This window comes from Puntigrus tetrazona, chromosome 13 (genome assembly GCF_018831695.1).
Source record: "Puntigrus tetrazona isolate hp1 chromosome 13, ASM1883169v1, whole genome shotgun sequence".
In the NCBI taxonomy this organism is placed as follows: domain Eukaryota; kingdom Metazoa; phylum Chordata; class Actinopteri; order Cypriniformes; family Cyprinidae; genus Puntigrus; species Puntigrus tetrazona.
Genome location: NC_056711.1, coordinates 16,714,130 through 16,741,777, shown reverse-complemented (window position 1 = coordinate 16,741,777; position 27,648 = coordinate 16,714,130). Strand labels below are relative to the sequence as shown.

The 27,648-nt window shown below is 36.2% G+C and overlaps 1 protein-coding gene across 2 annotated transcripts in view; it reads right to left on the bottom strand.

Moving 5' to 3' along the window:
* The window catches only part of cdh23 (cadherin-related 23), a 206,589-nt gene that overhangs the window by 85,093 nt on the left and 93,848 nt on the right, over positions 1-27,648 (bottom strand). For both annotated transcript variants that reach the window (XM_043255698.1, XM_043255699.1), the window contains exons 10-12: positions 15,257-15,369; positions 10,821-11,009; positions 641-790 (exon numbers count right to left, since the gene is read on the bottom strand). In XM_043255698.1, the coding sequence (XP_043111633.1) occupies positions 641-790; positions 10,821-11,009; positions 15,257-15,369 (452 nt within the window). The remainder of the gene's footprint in view (positions 1-640; positions 791-10,820; positions 11,010-15,256; positions 15,370-27,648) is intronic.

Sequence of the window (27,648 nt, the reverse complement as noted above, 5' to 3'; positions counted from 1 at the left end):
CAAGTTCACCGATGTTATCCTACTCTCCTGTCTAGTTTGTTCGTTGGATGGCAGATTCAGTGTTGTGACCGGTCACTCAAACTGCCTGCGAAAGGTCAACTGCCATTTGATAAAAATCAAGGCACTTCGTATGTTTCCATCATGATGGATATTCGGTTTCGCAATGCATTTTAAGGATGCAAAATAGGCTGTGATTTATGTTGACTTTAAATACTCTGCATTGAAATATCTTGTATGTGGTAAAATCAATATCGGGCCAGATTCTAGCTTTAGAGGTAAATCTGTAAAAAAAAAAAAAAAAAAAAAAAAAACATCCATTTGAGCTTATACATTACAAAATCCATGGAATTTATAGACTGATTAACCATTAAATACCATAACACACATAACAGCGCCATGCATATTTGCTTATATACTCAGTGTGCACAAATGTACAAAACTTTGGGGTCAGTAAATGAATATTTTAAGTTGAATTAAAAGACATTTACATTCAAACAAATGCTGTTCTTTTGAACTTTTCCATCCTGACATTTTCCACAAAAGCATAAAAGATATTTCTTGAGCGCGAAATCAGCGTGTTTGAATGATTTGTAAGCATCGTGCGACACTGAAGAGAGATGCTGGGGATTTCTGCACTCACAGAAAAGCTGTAGCTCCTGATGGTTTCGTAGTCCAGCGGGACGGCCACACGCACGCGGAGGTCCGCTCTGCCCTGCACTGAGGTGGGAGAGATGCTGAAGTGCTCGGAGTTATTCCCCGTCAGGACCACCTGAAACATGCTGTTCACCCCCTGCAGAGACAGACACGGGTCATTTTGCACCAGTATTATTATCTCATTGTCCACGGCTAAGCAGCAAACAATTATCCTCATCAGTCAGTAAATGACACATGATGTCTCAGCATCCCATACAGTGTCAAAGTCAAAAACCAATTCAAATATATCTCACCCAAATGTACTGAGCTATGATGCACATTCATGATTTTTTTATTTTTTATTATGGGTTATGAAAACTTCATATTTTGGTTTTGGAGTCCCCAACAACAGGTTGACACGCCTGCGAGGTCACATAACGCTTCCATTATCCTATAAAGTGCGTTTATTTTTTATTTATTTGCTTATTCATTTTTCCAAACACCTCCTTTGCGTGATTTTATTGCTGCTTTGTTTACAGCCGTTGCCGGGGAAACAACTATTTTACAGCTCCAAGTGCAGCAAAGAATGAGATATACATTTTTATATCAAGGAGGATAATATGTTGAGGTCAACATGGGATTCATTTTAAAAACTCTTTTTGAGAGACAATAACTTTATACGCGCGCACTTTCAGATAAAAGAATTTGCAGGATGTTTTTATTCACTTACAGCTGTTACACACTGCATTAAAAGCTCATTTTCAAAAGTCCGTAACAGGGACACTTTAAGATCGCGTCAACATTAGTGTCTCTATATGTAAATGTCTATATGTAAATTAGCAATGCTTAAAAGTTTAAAAACACTGCTTTATTTGCTCCCAACTACAAAAAAAAAAGATCACAGCTGCAGATTCTTAAATCAAGACACATTTACTTGAGGAGCAAAATTAAATAGGATGAGAATCTTGTTTTCTGTGAAGAACAAATATCTGCAGACGGGTTCAGAATAGTCAGGAAAACACGTTTTAATACCATGCTGACATTTGATCTTGTTTTAATCATAAAATGCAATTTAGTGGAAGACTACATATGTTCATTGTGAACCTCAAATAAATGTACCTTGATTTAAGAATCAGATTTAAGTTTCCATGTGTGTGTCAGAAAAAATGAACTGAAGAAAGATTTAAGACCTTAATTTGCGGAAGCACGAATTAAGATTACTTCTCTTTCTCCAAAGGAATTTAGTGGAAAATCTGAGACAACTTTGACACCAACAAACCATGAGAACTCCATTAAGTCATAAAAAAAGCAAAATTTAGCACCCGGCGTACAGTACATCACACCTGCAGAAAGTTCCTCGCTCATCCTTTGCTCAAATGTGAGAGTGTGTTTTGACAGGGATTTTATTGGACGGACTCGAAATAAAACTTCAAACTTCACATAAAAAAAAGCAATAAAATGTCCTGCAATAATCATTTCTGCCTCTCATCGTTGTATCAGGTACAGAGAGATCCCGAGCAAATGGAGAGATGACAGGAAGTCCCTCATTAGTGTCATTCTCTCTTCCGCGAGGCCCGGCGAGGAGAAGACGGGACATATGGCAGGAAGTAAATTCAATGATGACTCATCACTATCTTAAAAAGCGCAATTTTCACACACCGCGTCACACACTCCGATTAAACACGCCGCTAAAGTGTGAGCGAGGCAGCTGGCACTTACACTGACGGAGAGATTCGCTGACTGAAAAACACACAGTTGCGTGAGCTGTCACAACAACTTACGACAAGAAGAAATATTTGGAATATACTTCAGATGGAAAGCGAAGTGAACGTACCGACCCAGACACACACGTAAGCACAAACACCCTCGAAAAGCAATAACGTTGAGCATGTTGAGAAGAATCTGTGATTGATTATTGTGTGTGTTTACTTGCTGCTTATCTCTACTAAGTCCACACTTATCTGTCTCTACAATCACTCCATCTCTTCGAGTTTCCTTCTCTCTTTCTTTTTTTGTCGTAATCTCTCTCTCTCACACAAAAAGGAGAAGATGGGTTGAGGGTTTTTCTCTTATCAGATCTCGCATGCACACACAGGCACTGACAAACCAACATGGTAGACCTACGAAGCCTGTGTTCCAGCCTATGTGTTAGTGGATAATCAGGACGTATTCACGCTCATTTTGCCGGCTAAAACTGAGTAACATTATGAATATCGCAACGCTTTTAATGTGCTTTTTATTTGGCTTATTAAGCTTGGCTATTAGCAATTGTGTTTGAGAGAGCATCACTGCTGATCAGTTTAACCGGTTTCAATAAATAAATGTGGTATATTTATGATGGATATAAAAAGATAAAAAAAAAAAAGTAATTTCAATTAGTGAAAAATTTATACTGTTTTGTAAAAAGTCACAGCAGTTCACAGACTAATAAAACAATTTGTTTTTTTTTACCTTAAACACACATTCATTGTGTTTACTTGTTTTTAAGTCTTAAATTTGGTCATTATTAAAATATTGTTGTTAACTTAAATTTGATTTATAAAATAAAATACAAATAAAAAATAAAATATAAATACAAATATTAGAAAAAAATTAATGAGCTAAATTATAAATACTAGAATTAATTAAAATGAAATAAAAATTAAACATACCTGTTTAAATAAAAGCTATTATAAAAAACTGCTAAAAGTATGAATAAATGCAAAAATTGTAAATAATACTAAAATGTATTGATCTAAGAGTTACTGCAAAAATATGATAATGCAGGTATAAAGAGGAAATAAATAAATAAACTATTATACAAAATGAGACTTCTGTGACAAATTGACTCAAAAATCACACCATTAAAAAACATAATAATATATAAAATATACATAATATAAAACAAAAGCACTAATACAAAATATTATTAAATGCTATAATAGTACATAATATGAAAATGTATTTTAATCCAATCACGAACGCTAAAATATGATGAATTTAGAGGAAAAATTGCATTATTATACAAAAGAAGATAAATTGACTCAACAGTTAATTCAAAAACAACTTCCCTGCGTGACAACTAGCCTACTGCTCGGTGCTTATATTTTTACATACAGATAAAGGCACTACACTTAATGGAAAAGACTGCTAATGTCCACACAAACAAACACACACACACACACACATCCCAACAAGATTCCATTTGCAAGCGAAGCCGTTTGTGACCGTAACGTGGTGAATTGATCCGGACAGAGAAAATAGTTTCAGAGTTCAATAAACATTTAACCTGAGGTGTTTCCTTACAGAGCAAAACACACACAGAGCGAACACGAAAACAATAGAAAGAGATTGAGCGCCTGAAATAAACGACGATAACCGAGGACCGGCCCTCGCTAAAGAGAGCAGCACTCCAGGTTAATCTGAGATATTCACTTCTTTTATATCTCTCAGTTATGAAAATCCCTCCATCACGTCGCTCCCCGGGCCGGACGCTGCAATCGAGGAGGCGAATGAGGAGCCGGGGGGCCTTGCCGAAGGAAATCCGACCGAATGAACGGCCGCTGTACGGATGAAGACGGAGAAATAGAGTTTCTCACATACAAGCGTAATCAAGAGATTCATATTCTTCTTGTTTTATGATCGGCAAACGATTGTAAACACAAAGCCACGGATGCAAATGTCAGCCAACGAAATGCTGTTCTCTTCTTAAGAGTTAAAGTTTGTTGTTGTGCAAACTAACTAGCTAGCAGCCGGCTGATTGTCGTACGGATTGACACAGTCATTAATCCTGAGTTTCATTCTGATCTACATTAACCTTAATGCTAATGAAGAGATGCAGACTGCAGTTGCTGACATAACACCTCATTATCTCTGAACGATCATTCGTTTGAAAACACGCAGCCTGAGATGCTGTAATGGACTTTTGGAGTGCTTTTATAGCTTTTAAGGTGATGTGTCTAATTTTTTCTGTTAAAACGCTATCTCCTATCTTGGCTTAATATACACAGACAACTACAAGCAAATGATTCATTGGTTCATTCCGGCAGCAGAAGTAAACAATATGACTCTGTGGCGCTTTCAGAACATTCAAAAGACAGAGGACACAAAGATTATTTTCTATCAGCTACCAAAAAACACCACAGCAGCTGCCCAGCAATCTACGTAGATGCATCTAGAACCCCCTTAAAACATACTAATGCTGTAACAACTACTCTACATTGGCAGGAAAAAAGGTACAAAAGCTGTCACTGGTGCTATACCTTTTCAAAAAGGTACAAATATGTACAATTCATGTATTAATATCTACACTTTAAGTTCAAATAGGTCATTTCGGGTTGCAAAAATGCACTATTTAGGGGTAAATAAGGTATAGAATGGTACCATAAAAGTCATCCCTGTGACCACTCAAAAATAAAATACGTTCTCTGCGAGTGAACTGCATGTATAATTCTACATGAGTGTCACAGGCGCAGCATCCATGTTGCCATATCCAGTTATTACAAGCGTTCTGAGACTTGTCTTTTCCCCTTAATTTGACACTTGAAAAATAAAGTGGGAAGCTGCAGTTTAGGTTTGATTTATTTATCCGATATTATTTGCGAAATTGTTTTTATTAGTTTTTTTTATAGCAATATCTGGCAACACTGCATTGCTGACAGTAATCAAAAAAGAGCCCATAGACAGGTTATTGCTGACAGAACAGCACATTCGATAAGGGAAACGGAAAAAAAAAAATCATGATATTATCTCTAAGAAACGTTACCACTGCTGCCAAACAGTAGAATTTAAGACTAGAATAAATAAGTTACGGAATGATTAATAAAAACTATAACAGTAATATGAATTGTTGCATAATTAAAGTGTCCTTATTATGGATTTCTGAAAAACAGAAATAACACAGCTCTAAGTGAAATAAAACATCCTGCAAACTATGTATGAAGTTATTGACTCTCTCTCTCTCTCTCTCTCATAAAAGAGTCAACTCTGAAACAATTTTAGTCAAAATGAATAATTTTTAAAACGAGTCCCAAGCCGTTTCATGTTGATGTCAACATGAAAGATTAGCATATTGCCCGCCCGCCTGTTGGCCTGAATGAAAATGCTAATTGATTCTTTGCCAGCAGGTGTCACTTTGCTTAAATGAAATTATCACCGGATGGGTTTGGAAAAATGAATCGTTGAACAAATCGCTTGAATCAGTGAACAAAAGTAAAATTATGAGACAAGTTTTTTTGACCTTGCATGCATGTCAACCTATTGTTTCGGACTCTCAAAAGCAAAATATGAACCTTTCATAACTTCAATAAACAACTGATATCTACCCCTAACAAACAGTTTTAAGACATCCACACAAAATATCTTTCACAAACAAGTCTCTTTAAAGCGTTAGCGTTTGTATTAGGTTGTATTTGTAGGGGTTATTATAGCAAAATTCATAACCCCACCCCAGACTTCACTAATTTTCACTAATTTTCAAACCCTGGGTACAGCCAAGATACCAGTGACAGCTCTTGTACCTTTTTTTCAGAGAGTGTCGTGTTGCCAAACTATAGCTAGTACTGCATGCGACTGCATTGTTACGTCCTGAAAACTATTTTTATATTTACATGTAATAAATTAGCATACATTGAATATTCCTTTAAACAGCCAAAATTCTGTCAAAACAGCTGTATAATGTGCACACGTATCCACGGCAAATCCAAATCTAAACCAGTTCTGGCCACACAGAAGCCCAGCTGTCTTGTGCACTATAAAGACCCACCTGTCAGCTTCTAGCGGGATGACAACACACGGTAAAGGCAAACCACCAGGCACACATCTCTATCCATAATCAAAACCACTAACTGTCAAGATCCCAGGAGCGAAGAAACCTCTCGTCACGTTTGTGCTCTTAAAAGCCTTAAACGCAGGCGACACGGAGGACGACGCTCGAGATCGATGACGGAATTACATCGGCGGTTAAAATAACCCCTTGTTTTTGTTTGGAGCGCTTAGAGAGCCATTGTAGCTGATGGGGGCTATTTAAAGAGCCATCCAATATGCAGGGATGTCAACACTCACTGGCCATAAGCGTAATTGCCCGTCCATTTGCCTGAACCACTACAGAGAAGATAAAAGCTGCCTGTCACACACACATCAGCAGGAAAGTTTGAAGATGAACCATACAGAGAAAGTTTCGAAACACAGCGAGAAACCTTACTATAACGCATTGGGTTTATAGGAAGGTAGCTAGTGGTTTTCCAAAATTACTAGCCTCTCAGCATGTCCACTGGCTGCAGTTTTGATTTTTAGAAATTACGATTATGATTACGGCTGACTACTGCACACTAAAAATTATATTGATTTCCAGGTTATTTTGGACTATATAAAGAGCAGTTTTTGCAGCATGAACAAATTACAGCTTTGTAAATAATGTTATGTAACAAATGTTTTAAATATATACAAATATGATAGTAAGTTAACGTTACAGTTACACCTATTAGTTGCTTATTAGCATGCATATTACTAGAATATTAGTCATTTATTAGTGCTTATTAAGCACATATTAAGGCCTTATTCTACACAACCTTATTCTACCCAATACTAACCTAACTAACTATTAATAAGCAGCAAATTAAGAATTTATTGAGGGAAAAAAATTAACAGTTAACAAGTGTTACCTATTCTAAAGTTTTAATGAGAGTAAACCCCCAGCAGGTGGCAGCAAGTAACTGTCCTAATGTGCGAGTCACTAAATTATTCAGTCAATACTTTCAAAAATGAAGTAACTGTCTGTCTTAATCATTAACAAACCTACTCGGGTAGGTTTAGGGTTGAATTTGGTGTAGGGCATATTTCCAGCACGATAGAGCATTAACTTTTGGCAACAGTCCCTGGATATGCAACATAATAAAAACATAGCTATATGTACCTATATTAATGTAATGAAAACATGACAGGGTTCACGTATTGAACTTGTGATATAGCGCCACTCAGTGGACATTTCTCTTTGACAGTGCAGCGAAATGTGCAGAAAGGCACAGAGGTACATATTCAATCATTCAAAAATGTGTTTTATATATACACGCACATATTAAATGTCATCATTTATGTAACTTGATGCACTGAAGTGTAAAAAAAAGACAGAGAAGGACATCCTGAACCTCGGTACCCAACTCATCCCAAAATAAACACTCGGTTTGAGTCCAAGAAGCCTCTTCAAAACAGGCTGAGGTGGTTATTGAACTCTAGGGCCCTCTGAAAAACTGTTGCATTAGGATCAGAGTCGAGTCTCGCTGAGAGCTACTATCTCTTTCTACTCGGCTGTGTATTCAGAAAGTCTTGTGCTGAGAGAGCTGAAAATGTGTAATATGTAGCTGCTGCTGTATTTCCAGTTTAAGACGAAACACCCGCTGCTCAAAGGAGAAAAAAAAAAGCTGCATGCCCTCAAAGACCGAAGGGTAAAAGGACTTCAGACTGGTAAGGAGTAATTGGAGACTAATATAATTTTGATTTGCCAATCAAAAGTGACAGGGCAGTAAAATGTTTGAGTTACTGAGTGGAGGTGATTTTCACACACTTTCGTTTTAATCCAACCCGGTCTCATAAAAATATGTACCTCTGTGCACTTTTTGTGCAAAACCGCTGTTACGTGCCTTTCTGCACATTTCGCTGCACTTTCAAAGAGAATTGTCCACTGAGTGGCGCTATATCACAAGTTCAATATGTGAACCCTGTCATGTTTTCATTACATTGATATAGGTACGTGTAGCTATGTTTTTATTATGTTGCATATCCAGGGACTGTTGCCAAAAAGTTAATGCTCTATCGTGCTGGAAATATGCCCTACACCAAAATCAACCCTAAACCTACCCGAGTAGGTTTGTTAAAGTCAAGTCATTTGTTAAAGCCACCATATCATTTCAATTTCCCGTTACACAGATTTGAACTGTTTTGTCGAAGCGTAGTTACACGGGATTTAAATCTGAGCTCCTCGTCTCTCAAGCACATCGCTGTACTCCGTGAGCTACCGAACAAACCTATCCTCTATGAAAACCCACAGATATGAAGCTGTATATGTGTGATGCTAACGTTAAAAAGCATTAGTTTTCAAATGTCCCAGCATATTAATATTGTTTTGAGGTCATAACATGATATTCTTGAAGTAACTGTGTGAAAATTACATTTTTTTTTTAAATTAAAACTGTAAATACAATAAAACCAGGTAGGTTTAATTTAACCTGGTTCTGTTCAATAGAGCATACTAATATACTAATTATGTCTTCAGTATAATGCATGTAAACTGTGCACAGTAATTCCTGCATGCATTGAATACATTTTTGTCAGAAATTGTCAAAATAGTTGCATAGACATCAATATTACTCGTTTAACTATATTTTTGCTCAAATTAATGCAGCCTTGGTAAGCATAAGGTTTTTTTAATGCTCCGTTAAGAAATTAATAAAAAGTACGCAGTAGACCGCTAGTTTGCCACTCTTTCTCCCTCTACATTTATCTGTCACTCTCTGTTCCAATAGTTTGAAGCAGAAATCAATCATAATTTGACGCGTGCTGCTCTTATCTCTGATTGATTCTGCTGTGTGCCGATAATTTACTGCTGTATCTCACCTACTCGAAAGCAAATTAAACCCTGTTCCATGTATAAGCAACATTTTATTTGAACGTTAATCCAAATCAGAATTTAGAGTATATTTTTGCAGTATAAAAATGCATTACCCTGTATGCACAAGAACGGTTTTGAAATGTGTCGAACACAATAAATGATGCTCAAGAAAGCCAAAAAACTTAACGTGCATTTTATCCCTCAAACTCAGACCTTGACAAGCGTTCCCTACAGACCTTTGATATTCACAAGCCATAACGTTTATATAGCTTTCCACTGGATAAACGGCCCAAGTAAATATTGCTGCCTCATAACTCAGCGTTTATACTTGCCCACAAATCAACCACTTCGAAATTGTTACAAATGCGGCTGATTTTTGTTGTACAACAGACAGCGTCAAACCAGCTTGACTGCAACAATTAGGTGACATTTTAAAGTTGTGTTTACCGAGCATATTAAATAAGTAAAAAATAGATTATTATTATCAAATAATAACATAATACATTGTTTTTCAGATAAAATATATAACCAAAAAATAATGCCAAACTACTTTGTATAGTTTTCATCAGTTGTGATATTTTTCTCTCATCATAAGAAGGTCTATTTAACTGGCTATACCTGAATTTTAATGTATTTTTGGAACAATTATCATGTAACTGACCCACACATCGTTGGTACTGTATGTGTCTGAGCTTACTTTTATAATAATATAACAATAAAAATAATAAAAAATAATAATAAAAAAATAATACTAACTGAAATAAATATCATGCCAAACTTCATATGGTTCTCATTTCAAATAATGTTTTTTTTCTTTATTATAAAATCTAGACAGTTGTATTTCCCAAAATATTTACAATTAGTTGTTATAAGAACAATAATAAATCATGCAACTGACTGTATGTATAAACAAAGCGTTAATGTATTTTTGAACAAATGAACAGACCTGAGCATCGTGTAATTGACCCACAAATCATTGCCCTGTTTCTGCACTACTGAAGCAAAAACAACACATTTACCGCCAGCAAACTCATTTTGAACATTTCCTAGCCCTAGGAAAAACCCAGTGGTGAAGGATCAAGGTGAGGAAGCCAGTCAATCCAACTGACCTGGACCTGTTATTCACATATGACAAATAGCGAAATGCTGACTCTGAAATGCCCATCTGTGCCAGCGAAACGTGGACGGCAGTGTCAAAAACTGCTTACAGATCGGAAAGAATTAGTATGGAGTTATGCGAGCACGCCGGCGCTGACTCGAGCACTTTACCGCCAGGAGAGCAGATTCAGAAGAGTGACTAGTTTGAAGCCTAAGTGATAGGAGGTTAACAGGTGAGAGAGCTTGACGTCTGACTGATTTCAGCTCCTTCTGGAGCTACTGCCGAGAAGGAGAGCAGCGAGAGCGGTCAGGGCTTCCTGACCTCAGAAGAGTCTATGCTGGAGAAAATGGCACGTTCACGGAAACCGCAAACAGCTTTGCTCGTGAAGAAACGGAAGCCGGTATACTCACAGGCTGTACAGTAGGCATGCTCGTTCGTCTGAATAATTACTGTGTGTCAGGGAAGTCATGTGAGGCAAAAATATTCTCTTTTAAAATGTCTCACCTCGTCTTTGTCTTCGACTTGTATGTACAGAGGCAGAGCGAAGCCCACCTGCGCCAGCTCTGTGATCAGGACGCGATACTCGGAGCTGTTAAACCTTGGCGGATTGTCATTTTTATCGATCAGGAGGATGGTGAAGGTGGTCATGACGGTGGCAGACGAGGGTGTGCGGTCGTCGTTCAGCTCTGTGGCCTACAGAGAGACACAAACACAAATAGTGGTCAGGAGACCGCAAAACTCAAAACAAAGATATGATACAGATTTTCAGTTTAGAACAAAATGCTCTCTGGATCGTTCTCAAATTATGCTGGAGAATACGTGTTTATATGAGAACTTTGCAATGCATTTTTCCCATTCGCTCTAAAATATGATATGACTATTATGATATATATTATTGTTTTTTTTTTACTTTTATTCTGTACCAACTGTAACATTTCTTAACTGATTATCTGTTTCATTATACATCCATTATGTTTTTCTTTGTATGTACATGATAAATACACTATACATACACACATATATATATACACACATATATATATATATACATATATATACACACATACACACACATATATATATATATATATATATATATATATATATATATATATATATATATATATATATATATATATATATATATATATATAATATTTCTAATATTAAATATTTATGACTATGCTGTACATACACTACTATCTATCTATCTTTTTCCAAAAATCGCAAAAATAATCATGTGTGTGTGAAAATTGTAACAGTGTAATATACAATTCCTGGCTAAATCATACAAATTAAAAGTATTTAATAATGATCCTACAGGACGCAGATTAAATATTCTGCAGAAATCTTTCATGCATGGTCTACCATAAATTATTTAGTGACTAATCATTCTACTGACAAACTAATAATAAAATGTCACACACTACAAAGAAATTGGTGCAATTTTCTAGTTATTACAATTGCTAGTAAATTTCACAAACAATTATAGATTAAACATTCATTTTTAAAGTAGACAAACTGAAATAATTTTGCTTTGCTTGAAAAACAACACGCGCGAAAAGGAGGGGAGAGAAAAAAAAAAAAAAAAAAGCAGACACGCAACTCGTCCATCCCTCTAATGTGAGGAGCACATTAAAAGGAGCTCTAGAAAAGGAAAGGAAAGAAAACGCAAAAGAAAGAGATATATACGAGTGACAGAGAGAGACAGTATGAGATACGAAACCAGAGAGGAACGGATGTGATAATAGAGAGAATCTGGCAGTAAGCAGCATTAACGTTTAGTCTTCAATCTCCTCGATTTGTTCAGCTCTGCCTCTTTATTAAATCAGAGGGGAGGATTCTGGGAGAAATCCCACAGGTCTGCCGTAAGTGGGGGCACACGGGGGCCAGAGCGGGAAGACAGACACAACCAATAAGATTTAGGACGAACAAGTCTTATCGACAGGAAACAATTGCTCACAATCACTTTCTTTCCTCCCTCCCTCTCGTCCTCCCTCTTCCTCTTTTTGAGCAATGGAGCGGGACTCAGAGAGAAATCAAAAGGAATAATGGTGTTTTTGTGATGGAGGGATGCGGGGTGAATAGAGGATGGAGGAGCGGCGACGCTGCGGGTCCAGGTTAATCACGAATCCTGTCGTTTAACACCCCCTTGCACATCTCTTCTCTATCCCTCCATATAATAAATGCACTGACCTCCAGCCCAATGTACTCTAGCCTATCCAAGCGCTGTGAAGTTGAGAAATTAGTTTTATTACTTTTCACTCCGAATCAATAATGCCACCAATAAGAGAGAGGGAGACGGAGAGAGAGAGAGTAAGAAGATAAAATGGTAAAAGGAAAAAAAAATACATATATAGGAGCAGAGGCTCAGGAGAGAGAGAAATAGATAATGAAAATCTATAACTTATGAATATTTTGGGAGGTTTTTCTTGCGTTTGCTTTATTTTGAGTTTCGCTTTTCGTGGCAATCATTGATTTCAATTTAGAGGACTACAGCTGTGCAGTTTATGACTGCAAATATAGCAGAAGAATCCAAAACACATTTATGAAACTGTCCGGATGGGGAAATATATAATATTACGGGCAGAGGAAGAGGCAATAATAAGTGAACATTTAAATGTAGCAGTGACCAGAAACTTCCTTATAAAGCAGAACAGTTTGGCTGCGTGGATCACTTTGAAATTCCATGTAAAATTTGGATTTTGATGTAGAATCTGTACAAAATATCTAAGTAGCACACAAAAAGTACATATAAAATTTTTTTATATACTTTTCCTTTCATGTGCTGGTATTGTTACATAACAGAGTGTTATATGGTCATTTATTTGTTTGGGTTGCGCTTTGGAAGTTGAAATAAAGCATTGGCAAATCTACAGACACCAGCAGCAGTTCAATGGGATCTTATCAGAGCAGAGGCGATAATGATGTGCGTGTCATCTCGACCCAGAGAAATAATGACAGAAATCTACAGAGGCCCAAATCGCCACCAATTTTTGGAAAACAGAATCCCACACAGAGCCGTTTCTGGTCACTTTCAGCTCAATTTGAATAAAGTGCTAACCTAAAACAGCTCTTTTCCGGGGTGCCTGAAGATCCCAGACGTGTCACGGTTTGTTGGTAAATAGTACTTTCATATAAACACGCACCTTTACTGCAAATTAATTTAGCAATATATATATATATATATATATATATATATAGTATTGAGAAAAAGTATGTGGAATTTTTGGAATTGGTTGGTTTTCTGCATTAATTGGTCATAAATTGTCATAATCTTACTAACAACATACAAGCCAATTCTAATGGGTTCACACACTTATTCTTGTATGCTGTACATACACAACTATTCAAAAAATTAGTGCTGATAAGATTTTTCTAAATATTACTCCAGTCATCGATGTCACATGATCCTTCAGAAATCATTCTAATAGGCTGATTTGCTGCTTAAGAAATATTTCTTCTTAATATCAACATTAAAAACAGATTGATATTTGTTTGGGGAAACTATGATAAACCAAACCCCAACCATTCGGATGGTTACATAGAGCATGCAACGTATTAATGTACCGTGATTTCAGATTTTCAGTATCGTGCATGTGGTGTTTTACTGGAATCATTTTAAAAGTTGCTCTAAACTGAATTCTGTCTCTTCTTATTTTGTTCTTTTCTTCCCTCTCCCTCTTTTTCATCTCCATCGCCATGCAGCCCAAAGAGGAGGCAAAGGGGTGTGTTGAAGCGCGTGTATGTGAGCGCGACTATTTCAGGAGCCTAAAGGCCTCTCTTAAACTGAGCTCTCAGAGATGGAGAGACAGGAACAAAGAGCCTCCCTGGCAGAGGTCTAGAGGGACATTAAAACACACACACTCCTCCAGTGTTTGGCCCTGGAACTGTCAGCGGGGCACAGAGATAACAATGACATCACACACACACACACACACACACACACACACACACACACACACACACACACACACACACACACACAGTGTCTGTCACATGGTCACTCATTCTAAGAGTACAGGGCATAATAGACGTAATATATGTATGCCATTAAAAAAAAGAACATCTTGAGATTTGAAGGAAACAAGAACATGACTGATCTATGATCTATGGTCAATTTATTTCTTAATAATTAGTGACCTGTGAAGGAGTCAGTGGTTAAGTAAATAAAAAATTTGAAGCATAAGGCATGTAATAGTATTAGTATATATCCAGTCCAGTTGAGTATAATTAGAAGTCTTTTGCACATTTATAGCAGCTATGCAAAAGAGTTAAAAATGTATTGAAAGCTCTAGGGTCAGTGAGACCTTTTCACACACTGATCCTGATATGCTCAATGTGGGTAAATGGCTCGATAAATTACAGTCACACTCCGCAAACATTTACTGTAGAATCAATACAGCATTTGGCAGAGATCCCAATGAGTTCAGGGCAGGGGACGGGAGACCGACCGGAGCTACTGCATGAGAATTTCTGGAAACAGAACAAATCTGCTTATATGTGATTTCATTCCTCATTTAAAATCAATCTTGACCTTGAAACATTACAGAAAAGATTTTAATAATGCATTAGTGGATTTGAATCTCACGCAGGGTTGACAGACTTACGATAAAAGGTTTTAAGAGCTTAAGGAACCTCTCTATTCCGATTCCAATTCCACAAAACGATTCCAGTTTCTTCAAATATACGAACAGCTCTTTTGGTATAACCGAGGAAGCACTTAAAAGAATCTGTCTTAATGTGATATATTAAAGAAAAACTACTGTATTCTTAGCGTTATTTTTACTTTACCAAAAACTCTTTTCCAAATGACCTTCTGTTAAAGAACGGGTAATATGTTGAAATTGAACAAATCCTTTTGAGAACCCTTTTTTTCTGAGCTTCAAAAAACATTTTGTTGAATCCTGATGAGATCCACATCCAGGTGAGTGTCTCACCTTTACTGTGATTGTGAAGCCCGACGAGTACAAGGGGTTTTCCCGGTCCAGCTGTCCGCTCACTGTCAGGGATCCGCTGATGTAGTCCAGAGCGAACATGCTGTTGGTGTTACCTAAACAGAATGATAAAACAAAGCTGAATTTTATGGGGTTGAAAGATGTTCAGTACAGCCACATTAAAGTGTCCCTATATGCCGTTTTTAAGCCTCCAAACATTTTTTAGGGAGTTTCCTACAATGTTTTCTCAAAATATGCTTTAATATCACCTCATTTTCCAGCAATTCTCAAACGATTTGTTCAAAGCAGTTTTAAGATTCAGTCTCTCTAAGCCCCTCCTTTCCGTGAGCCCATTCTGCTCTGATTGGTCAGATAGCCTTGTCTGTTATGAACATAGGCTAGAATTATCAAACGTGTCATCCCGATTGGTCCATTCTTTATTTTGGCAGACAATAACTTTTATGGTGCATTTCGAATTTACGACATGCAGCTATTACACACTAGATGAAAGGCAACGTTGGAAATGGCATTATTAGGGCACTTTAAAAGGGAGAGTCTGTACTCTCGTTACACTGGCTTTTTAGCATTTAGATATTTTAATAATTGGATGGTCATGATTGTAAAGCGGTTAAATATCTGAGCCCAAACTCAGAGGTTGTAGGTCAATATCCTCAGAGACGTGGGTGAAGCAGAGGGTCGCCGAGTTCCCTAATCACCATTCTGCCCTAGAGCAGGGCACTTAACCTCGGCGCCAGGGGGAACGTCCCGATCGTCAGCTAAGGATTTCAAAGAATTCATCTGATCATTCCCATCCTAGAAATTATGACAGTTTATGCCGAGGATTCTAATACAATTATTGCACATCTATCAGTTTCGCGAGTCTTTGCTATTCTGAATTTGTTGCATGAAACTCTTTAAACATTAATACATTTCCATGTAATTCTACTTCATTGCATTTCAATTCGTAGTGCAATCAAAATCACAATTTTGCTCTTGATATGCATTTTAATTTAAACACACACGACCCTGGTTATTTAATGCAAGTCAGGCATATGCCACCAAAGGCATACAGAGAAGGCTGAGTTATAACATTTTAATTGAACATTATGAGGTCAAACAATTCATATAACACAATAAGATACATACATGAATAATGAATTGTTCAGGATAAGATTTATTACGTGCATTTACAAAATAAAAAATTCCATTTCACACCGACTTCAATAAACGAATCACACAGAACCTGCATTAGAATAACTCCGATAACTGCGATACTAAATATCACTCATACTGCCCACAACTACTGGATTTTGGGAAAAATATTATCTACAAGCTTCAACACAAAGGATATAACTGAAACATTATGGTCGTAAAGACTCTTGCGATTATATTAGGTGTTACTAAATCATACTTCAACGCTTAGCTCAACAAGATACTTGATTGAACACCAGACGCAGACAAAGAGTACGAAACGGAAACAAAATCCTTCATCTTCTGCACTGTCTGACAGAGAGCAGGAGTGTGGTTTGGGACTGGACCTCTCCCTGGTCTGGGATAGAGGAAAATAATATCTACTGACTATGGGAACAGTGGCCCTGTTAATTAATCCGTTACTCCTGAGATATCATGCTGGTTTTGGGTAATTAGTTCAGTGCTTGGCAGCAGTGGCCCAAACTTTAGAGCTATAATACAGCACCAGCCCGGCTCACCATCCAACACACCATTCTTTTCTAATTCGTCCTCCACTCAAAACATTACGTACTCCCTCGATAAACGGTTCATCTCATTAACACCTCACTTTCCTTAATTATATGATATTTGAGTAATTATTTTCATTATATTTTCACATCTCTCACTCTCTGTCCATCTCTCACATCTGTGGTGTATGTTCACTGCACACTAATTAAGTCCAGCAGATGCAGATGGTGCACAGAGTGACACGCAATCTGTCTTTTTTAACAGTCGTCTTCTGTTCTTTATGATAGATCTCACCTCTGCACAGCTGTCATCACGTACAATCATGTTCTACTAAAGATCATCAGCCCCCCATCGCTCCTTTGACCACTGTATTCCTCTACATCCCCGTTCCCACGTGAAACCATCCAACTGACATCTATAGCTCCATACCTTCATTCTGCTCCACCTCCCCAATCCATCAGGGCTGTTTGCCATTAAGAAGTGAATTAAACTGAATTTCCTGCATCAAAGCCAATTCATGTTTGAATTTGAGGACTCAAACAAGCATAAGCAGAACAGTAACTGGAACTCAGTGTGAGGAAGTAGAATGCAAGTTTTATGAAAAATCCTGTAAGGAATAACAAAAACAAAGTTTGTCAAAACAGTCTACAATGCCAACAAAAATGGACAGACAGACAGATAGATAGATGATACAGACCACCAGTCAGACGTTTTTAAACAGTAATATGTTTAATGTTTTTAAAGAAAAGCCTTCATTTATGTTATCAAAACACAGCAAAACACTAATATATTGATATATTTTTTTCTATTTAAAATAACTGCTTTCTGTTTAAATATGTTTTAAAATGTCATTTATTCCTGTGGTGCAAAGCAGAATTTTCATCATCTATACTCCAGTCTTCAGTGTCACACGATCCTTCAAGAATCATCCAGATATGCTGCTTAAGAAATATATTATTATTATTATCATTATTATAAATTAATACTTTTATTTACCAATAATGATTCCAATTAAGATTTTAAATTAATTCTGTTCTTCTGAACGTTCTATTCTATTTAAAACTACTCCGCTGTTTTAAATCATAAAAGGGAAATCGAATATCAGAATGATTGAGTAACAATGCTAAAAATTCCTTTAATTATTATTTTTTTAAGTTGTAAAAATATTTTGATGTTTTTCCTGTATTTTGGATTAAATAAATGCTGAGTAGGCGAGTAGAAGAGGTTTCTTAAAAAATATTAGTGTTCAAAAACTTGGGTGGATGGACGGATGGATGGATGGATAGATAGATCCATAGCTCCGTGGCTCCATCATTAGGTTTCTTCACCTCCTTCTTCCCAGGTACTCAAACTTTTATTCTTCCTCGTTCTTCTCCTCTCAGGTGTTCAGTATTGTTATGGTAAATTGGACAGAGCCACACGGCTGCAGCCCTGGCAGTGGATTGAGACGGAGCTTGTTGAGCATGCATGAGCGACTCATAGCTGCCCTGCAGAGATAGCTGTGATTTATACATTCAAATAGCTATCTGAACCATCTGCGTAATGGAAATCAAACAATGGGAGTACCCAGATTGATTGAGAGCGCTTGAACCGAGTGTATGCATGTGCGTCTGCTAGCGTGAATATATTGGCTCCTCTGGGCATCGGCGGCCAATTAGAACACACACTTTAATTCACTTTCCCAATTGCCCAGTGTGAAATCAAACGTGCAGCTGAGAGCCACGCTGACCTGATGGATTCTTTCAAATTAGCATGTTTGGCTGTTCACTGAAGTAAGACCGCTGAAGAGCATGCTGATTTGAAATGATAATCATCCTTATCTGGTAATGCAAATATATTTCTTAAGGTGAGGTGCAGATGCTGATTCATTTCTGAGGAGGTTGTGAGGAGAAGGTAATTATAAACTTAGCATGAAGAAAGATTTTATGGGTTTGAAATATATTCTCATTATGTATCGTTGAAATATCTAAAAAGTTTCATTAAAATTAATATGTAAAGAATTCCAAATCGCGAAATAAAATAAAATAATTAAATTTCATTATTAAAATAAAAATTATATTCATAGTACAATTATTGCAATAATATTAAATTATTTTAAAAATACATATTTAAAAACACACAGCTAAGCTAAATTTGTTAATTTTATTCCAAATGTAATAACTAAATAACTAAAATTAAATACAGTAAAGTTAAAACTAAAATAATGCATTATATAGCCATATTAGATGAAAATAGATGAAAATTAAATAAGATTTAACAACGAAGCCTTTTATCAATTATTAAAAATGACAACACAACAATTGCTACAGGTTTAACTACTCATTAAATATAGAATATAAAAGTAAAATGTAATTCAAAATAATAACAATAACTATACAATTAAGCCAATATAAGACTGTTCCAAATACTTTTTATTAGATGTTTTAATAATAAATGACTTTTTGTGATGCAAAAACTAACAGCATTAGGTAACAATGACAAACAAAATTTTTTAAATGTTAAAGATGTTAAAATAAAATTTAAGAGGAAGAGCTTATCAATAAATAATTCATTCTGGTCTTTTCCTAACACACACCATACGTATTTCAGAAGACTTTAAATATAGTCATAAAAAGCAATAGTTTAAATTAGTTAATTTTTCAATAAATTGTTTTCTTTTTTCATTTATTTATTAACTTATTTACATGTGTCTTGTTTGGAGCTTGATAGACATGACCACTACGAAACATCATAATTTGTGGGAAAAAAAAATTACATATGGGTGAGTAAATAATAACAGAATTTTCCTTAGATAAACTATTCCTTCGACTAGAGGCAACAAAACGCAGGTTAATAATTTAGTAACTGTACACAGAGTGAGCAGAAGAGAGCTGTGATTTAGAGGCGGCTACATTAGCGTGAGATAAGCAGACGCTTCAGAAGACCAGAATGATGCTGCGTTCTGCCTGACAGAACAAAAACTCTCCCCCGCAGAGATTGACATCTCATCAACACACAGACTGACAGCAGAGAGAATTCACTGTTGGAGAAATCAAGCTCAGCTGAAGTTGATGGAGAGAATAAAGAGGCGAGTGTGAGTGAGTGGAGCTGTGCAGGAGAGCAGATAGCTCACTCACTCTAATCCTGCTGAGAGCCAGCAGCTAAGAGAGCTTAAGACAAGCACACCAACACAGCACAGCAAAGACTGGGGAAACCCTTTCATAACGCCCTTTAATGGACTTCAATTGCTTTCTAAGATGAACTGAAAATGATTTGTTAACAATTTGTTCAACAAGAGCAACATGCTCTTTTTTTTTTATTTTATTATTATTATATAATGCTTCTGGGTTTTTTTAATTAATAGTTTTATTCAACAAGGATGTACTAAATGGATCAAAAGTGACGGATAGATTTCCATTTTAAGTAAATGTTGCGTTCGTATTCATCATTTTTTTCACACAAAAATATTAAGCAGCGCTGTTTGCAAACTAAATATTAAGCAGCGGTGCCATTTTCGACATTTATATTATTGTGTTTCGGGAGCACAGAATCAGCCCTTCCTAAATACGTCCTAAGATTCACAGTTAAAAAAGTTAAATATATGTGCATAAAACCAGTCATAAGGGTCAGTTTTTCTAAATTGAGATATACATTATACATCATTATACATCATCTGAAAGCTGAATGCATAGGCTTTCTGTTAATGTATGGTTTCTTAGGATTGGACGATCAGAGAAAATCTGTAATCCCAGGGTACAAAAACAATCGACATACTGAGAAAACTGCCTTTAAAGTTGTCCAAATTAAGTTCTTACTAATGCATATTATTAATCAAACATTGTTTTGTTATATATACAGTATTTACAAAATATCTTTGTGAAACGTGATTTTTTTTTATATCCTTATGAAAAACCAATAATTTTAACATTTTTTGGCTATTAAACAAACCCCAGCGACTCGAGACTCTGTCCAGGGTCACATATTGCAATTAAATTCAGCTATTTAAATTTGTAATATTACACAAAAATACTGTTTTAAATTACAAATAAATGCAGCCTTGGTAAGCACAAAAGACTTTACAAAATAAAAACATTACAAAAATCTTACTGACCCCAATAATATTACATATTTATAATAATAATAAATACTGAAAAACAACTAATTATTGTTGTTTTTGTTGGTGTTGGAAGTAACTCATACAAGCACTGTTTATAACTCAAGGCTAAATTATTAAATCAATAGTAGCTCTGTTTTTAATACAAATGATACAAACATTAAATATGTTTTCACCTGCAGCAAGGATACATTTTTTGTTTGTTTTGGTTTTTTGTTTGTTTAATGCATGAAACCATTCCAGAGACCAGTATAGTCATCGTCTCATTTAGTCATGTTAATAAACATACAATATGATTTTTTTAAATCCCCGTTTGATCCAATGTCAAATACAGATCCAGCTGATGTACATCTATGTAATATATGTCTTATGAAGCAGCAGTTTCCTGAAATATTCCTCATCTGAAGTCGCAGCCCTATGTGTGCTGACACTCTGCCTCCCAGACAGCGCTTGTTTACCTTCTGTTTGTGAAGGCGCTGTAAAATCAATTAAAGTCACAGTCCATCATCTGCACGTCTGAGCTTAGCTGAACCTCACGTTAAAGAAGAGGAATGAGACTCCACTGCCCTCAGCCTCTGTTACCCCGGCACCTGCTATCTCTCTGTTTCAGACTGATTTACTACAAGAGCCGCGACGCCAGCCTTGATCTTAGCCATGCTAACAGAGCGACGCAAATTAGCTCACAGTTATGGGTTAGCGAACCTGCGCAGCAGATAGCCACGCTTTGTCGCATCTATCAAGTCAGTCAGGCAACAAATTAGTGGACATGCCGTGAATTAGTGAATAATTTCATTAGGCTGTCGGCGAGCAGGAGAGGAGCTGCAGCGAGGGGTGGGTTTTAGCGTCGGCGGAAATACGCCCAAAAGGGACGATTTCAAAATAAAAACAGTGGGTTTAAAAGACAAAATACAGTGTTAGCTCACCGATGATCTAGCGCTTTATACCTACTTATTTATATTCCAAATAAGATTTGAGTGTGTGCAATCATTGGTATGCTTAAAAATTGTTATTTTTATCTTTTTTGATTGAGTTATTTAAAAAAATGAGTGAGTCATTGAATCACTCACTCAACCGATTCATTCACAAACACAGATTCATTCAAGAACTAGTGGGTGTCATTCACTAAGGCTGTGACGTCTGAGTGTAGACGTCTTTACAGCCAAATGAACATTCACCTATAACTTAATTCAAAATACACTACAAGTAGGTTTTCACATAATCATAACAGCAACAATAACCATGAACATACCCTGGGTGCATCTTCTAAATTTTCCTTCATTTAGTAGGAATTACAATCACAATCACTGTAAAATACATCACTGATTCATATATATATATATATATATATATATATATATATATATATATATATATATATATATATATATATATATATAACCAGTTATGTATATTACCAGTTTCAAGTTGGTTCAAAAATCCTTAAAACTCCTTTAGGTGCTATCCTTAAGGAATATATAATTTCTTTTTTTTTTTTTTTTTAAGAATTTAGGACTTTCATAAGCATAATATTCTAGTTGAGCAATAAACAATATAAAGAACTATTTAACCAGGGTTACATTCACGTAACTCTTTCCATGCCAGCTCTTTTGGAAAATGTTGCCAGTTGCCAGTGTTGTTAATGATTTTCTTGTTTCTGCATCTTCCTCACCTGTGTTTTTGATCAAGACATTGTGGTGTCATTTAGAAGATGCGTAATAGCCCTCAAGTGTATAACACTGAAAACACGGAAAGGCATGGGAAGCCTGTGAAAAGGAAAACGTCTTCTCACAAAAGATGAGAAAACTTATCTTTAGAGTTAAAGAGGTATATAATATGAGTCTGCATCGAAGTTAACTGTGTTTGAACCAACTTGTCTACACAAAAAAAGCTATTTAAAAAGTGACTGTTTTATATGTGAATCAATGAATCATTCACTCAACAGATTTGTTCAAAAGCATTAATCCGTTCAGGAACTCTGCTGTTGGTTGCCAGAGTTAATTGTTTGGAACTATTTTCGCTGCGGAGCAAAATTGCACACTGTCAGTGTAAACATAAAATTGTGAAATCTAAATTTCTTGCTAAAATATCTCACCATGTTTGTGAGCCTCATTAAGGGATTTGTATATCTTAGCAACCAGCAAGATTTTGGTATAAACATGACATAGCAGAGGAAATGGAGATAATTACAGAAACTGAAGTACATTAGGAATTATGTTCAGATGAGGATTCGCGGTGACCCATGATCCACAATACTGTGTGGCGCACTTGAGCGTGCTTAGAAGTAGTCCGACAGAAAATCAATTTCACATCACTGATAAAAGGTTGGATGAATGAAAAACAATCATGCTATGTCAGGGGAATAATTGAAAATGGAACAGAATGGGAATGTTTTTGTTCTTATGAGGGTTTGGGACTAACCTAGCCCTCCCCTCTCAATATCGGGACCCCGCATTTTCCTATTCATCGCAACAGCTTCAGCACTTGACAAATGAACAGTGTCACGCACCTATCATTGTTTCTTCCTGGAACCTTTGGAACAAACACCTGCTAACTAGTGCCAGATTTTCCCAGATTCTCCTGGCACAAACATTTACAGCTTCATGCGCACTCTCCAGCCGCACATCTGCTGTAATAGTGTCTGAGCGCGGCACGCTTGTGCAATAAACGAGGGCAAAGTGTGGGCATGTTGACAGAGGCTGGGGCGCAGGAGATTAACCCTGGACCGGGCCTGTCTGTAGTCACTGCGTACTGGGCCTATGCCAGTCCATTGTTGGCCAGAGAATGGGGTGACGGTGGGGCCACTGCAAGCGGAGGGAGCACAGCCTTCTGGGTAATTATGAAGGATTGGGGGCATAAGGTGTAGAGAGGAGGGGGCAGAAAAAAGCTGTTGAGGGGATATAATTGAGTCCTGGCAAACGTGACTGCGCATGTTTGTGTAGCTACAGGTGTGGCATTCTTGCACAGGAGCAAACACACACATACAAATCTTTAGACTGCACAACTATTGTACCCATTTAAAAAAGGAGGAAAAGCAGATTATTTAATTTACATGAAAATAATGAACATTTTAATGTGTATTATACATATTTTGCATTTAGAAAATCTGTAAAAAGGAAATCTGAAAACTTTTGTAAGATTATAAATGGATTTATCATCAGGTTTTTAAATGGTGTGTGTAATGTATAGGTTTTTTACAACACGTCTTCCAGAATGAAAACTAAAACAATTTCAAATCACATGAGCCAACAGAACGATAGATGACATAACAAATGTTTAAACTGAGAACTTGAGCTCGTTTCAAATTTGATGCCTGCAGGTTTTAAAATAGCTGGCACACAAAAGGGCTAAAAAACTGAAATGTCTTTTAGTCTTCATTTTATTCGAATTGAACAAAAAATATCTCAACATTTCCAGAATTCAATGTGCATTTTTATTCAAATGCTGAGCTTCGGATCTTTCTATTCATCAAAGAATCCTGAAAAGTTGCTCAACTGTTTTAAATACGGATATCGATAATAATAAAAAAATGTTCCTTGAATGGCCAGAATATTAAAATGATTTCTGAAGGATCGTATGACACAAAAGGTTGAAGTAATGATGCTGAAAAATTTATATTTTAATATTAAAATAAAAAGCATTTATTTTAAATAGTAAAACTATGTCTCAATATTACAGATTTTGCTGTATTTTTGATTAGAGCTTGGTGAGCAATACAGAATTCTTAAAAAAAAAAAAATTACAAAACTTTTGACTCGTACTGTATATTTTGCCTAAGAAATCTTAAAAAGTTTATGCACCCTGCATTTAACAGAAGGTTGTAAGGGATAGACTTGCACTCTTTACATTGACATAACAACTTAATTTTCACCAAGCCACAACTTTTAAAACTCTTTCATGGAGTTTTTGGTTTATGAAAAGTTCTTCTCAGAAAGCTGTTTTGTCAGCTGAACGCTATGTACTTCTACCCCTCGATTTTATTGCTGTCAAAATATTAAATATGGCGTTACCCTGACTAAGGTCTATTCAAGTTTTGAATAAAGTCAGGGACAAAAAAACCATCAAACTAAAGCTGCATATCTATAGCAGGTGGAACAAAGGTCGTTCTCATTGTGACCCGCCCCTTCACTGGTTGCGTCCAATCAGTGGGACAGAGAGTGCTGAGTGACAGCTGCTCTGTGACTGGTCATCCATGAGGGTTCAAAGCAGCCATGATGGCTCTAAATTGCTTTGTGTGCTTCAGTGGCTTGACCAAACTGCCAATATACTGTGACAGCCGCCGGCTATACGGACCACTGCGCCCTCACCTGTCACCCACACCTGTGTAGGACGAGACTCGACAACACACCCAAACACACAATTCACACAGCCATTTTTTAACCCTATTCAGAATATACACAACCAGTTCACTACTAAGAGAAAATGCACGTATAGATGCAAACACAAAGCTAGGGCAAGGGAGGACAACAAGGAAGTCATGTATTAAAAGCTGCTAAAAATCTATATAATTATATAAATCTAAATCACTATTTTTTATGTCTCTTAGGTTGCATTTATTTGATACAAATGCTAATATTGTAAAATATTTGTACAATTTAAATCAACTGTTGACTATTTGAATATAATTGAAATTAAATGTATTCCAAGCTGAATTTTTAGCACCATTGCTCAGATCCTTCAGAAATCATTCTAATACGCTGATTTACTGATTAAGAAACCTTTCTTATTTATATCAATGCTGAAATATTTTCAGGATACCAACATCATGTCTTTACTTTTGATTAATTCATTGCACCCTTGCTAAATGAAAAAATACTCATTTCTTTCAGCAACAAAAAAAAATGTCCCTTTTGTCAGGCACGACAAATATCCACAAACTGGAACACACAAAAACAAATGTTTGTATGTATGCAAGAATGTGTCGAGTGAAACTACTAGAGCTGAAGTCCTTCAAGTATTGCAGTCATCACTATTTCAAGATGCTTGAATTAACTTTTTCATTCAGTGGATTGAGTGTGTGGTGTGTGTGTGTTTTGCTGGGGTTTTCACATTACCGCTAGTAGTGAGCTGGAAAATGAGAAGCTAAAGCAACCACAACTCACACACATGCAAACACACTGTATACATATACACACACATTTAGTTTTTCCATTCATGGTGGAGGCTTTTGAGGTTGTGTCGTATTTACAAAAATGATTTGAAAATGTCGGTAAATAGTGTTGAAAAATGCAGACGAATCAGTCATGTTCTGAATCACTGGGCGATTTATATTATATACGTATACATTCGTACATTTTTTTGTGGGGCAAAAGAAAATTTTAGTAGGGCAAGTTACAATCTAATTCTTTTGCAGTACAGAAAACTTACAATGTAAAAAAATTTAAATATATATATATATATATATATATATATATATATATATATATATATATATATATATATATATATTTTATATATTTAAATGTATATCAATAAATATAATAAAAATACATTTTATTTCATCTAGGTTAAATGTCAAGTCTTGTTTTAAAAATGAATCAATTATATATAAATGTATTTCATATTAAGAATGTACTAACATTGGCTAACTTTATTATCCTTAACTTTATAAGGAGTATAATTTATAAGGAGTATAATTTGAGCACAATGCACTTTAGCAGAATTAAATATACTTCAGTATATCTTTAACTGAAATTCAGCACTACTTCCACACAATTAAAGTGCATTAAGAACAAGTATCCTTTGGTTTAATATACTAAAAGTACAATTGCAGGGTATTTTAAATACATAAATACATTTGTAGCATTCTTAGCATAAAGTAAACGTATTTCAAATAAATTTTACACTAGGGTATATATAGTAAATGTTTGTAAAAGCGGCCAGAGAGAATGTCAATATTGTTGAGCGCTTGTTTATGGTTCACTAAGACATTCTTTTCTGGTCTGTGAACAGGTTCTTTGCGAAATAGTTTACAAACTTTAGTCGAAATCCTGGCTTTGCGAAACCTACAAGTGGAAACCCGCCGCGCTCGGTTTAAAAGCACTGAAATTAAAAAGTTATAAAATATTCACATTGTGTTTGTGCAAGCGTGGATGAGGCAGCAGTCTCTCCGGACCACCAGTCAACACTTATTGAAATTCTGCCCGCCTCGTTCTCAGAAAAACACACCCAGATGAAAAGAGAGAGGGACTCAAACATGTGTAGCTATTATAAGAGAAAGACGAGTGCATAATCTGATGTGTGTGATCGAGTGTGTGATGAGACAAACGATTCTCACGCTCACACACGCACGCGCACACTCCCGTCAATGTTTAATCACCGCGAACCTACGTGCACCGCTTGCGGAGCTACCACAATGGCGACAGGAAAGCGCTAATGTTGTGGGGATGTGGTTGGAGTGTTTGGGATATGTTCTGGGGTTTGGTGATTAAAAGATTGTGATTCCTCCAGGCTAATGCACTGCGTTATGAGAGCATCTATGTAATGAGAATAATTTCAGAGCATTAGGAAAGACATCACAGAGTCTCGAGCGACTTCCAGACAAATTCGAGCCACGCATAAATGCATATACACAAACACGCTCACATGGGAACATGCGCAAAAAGAG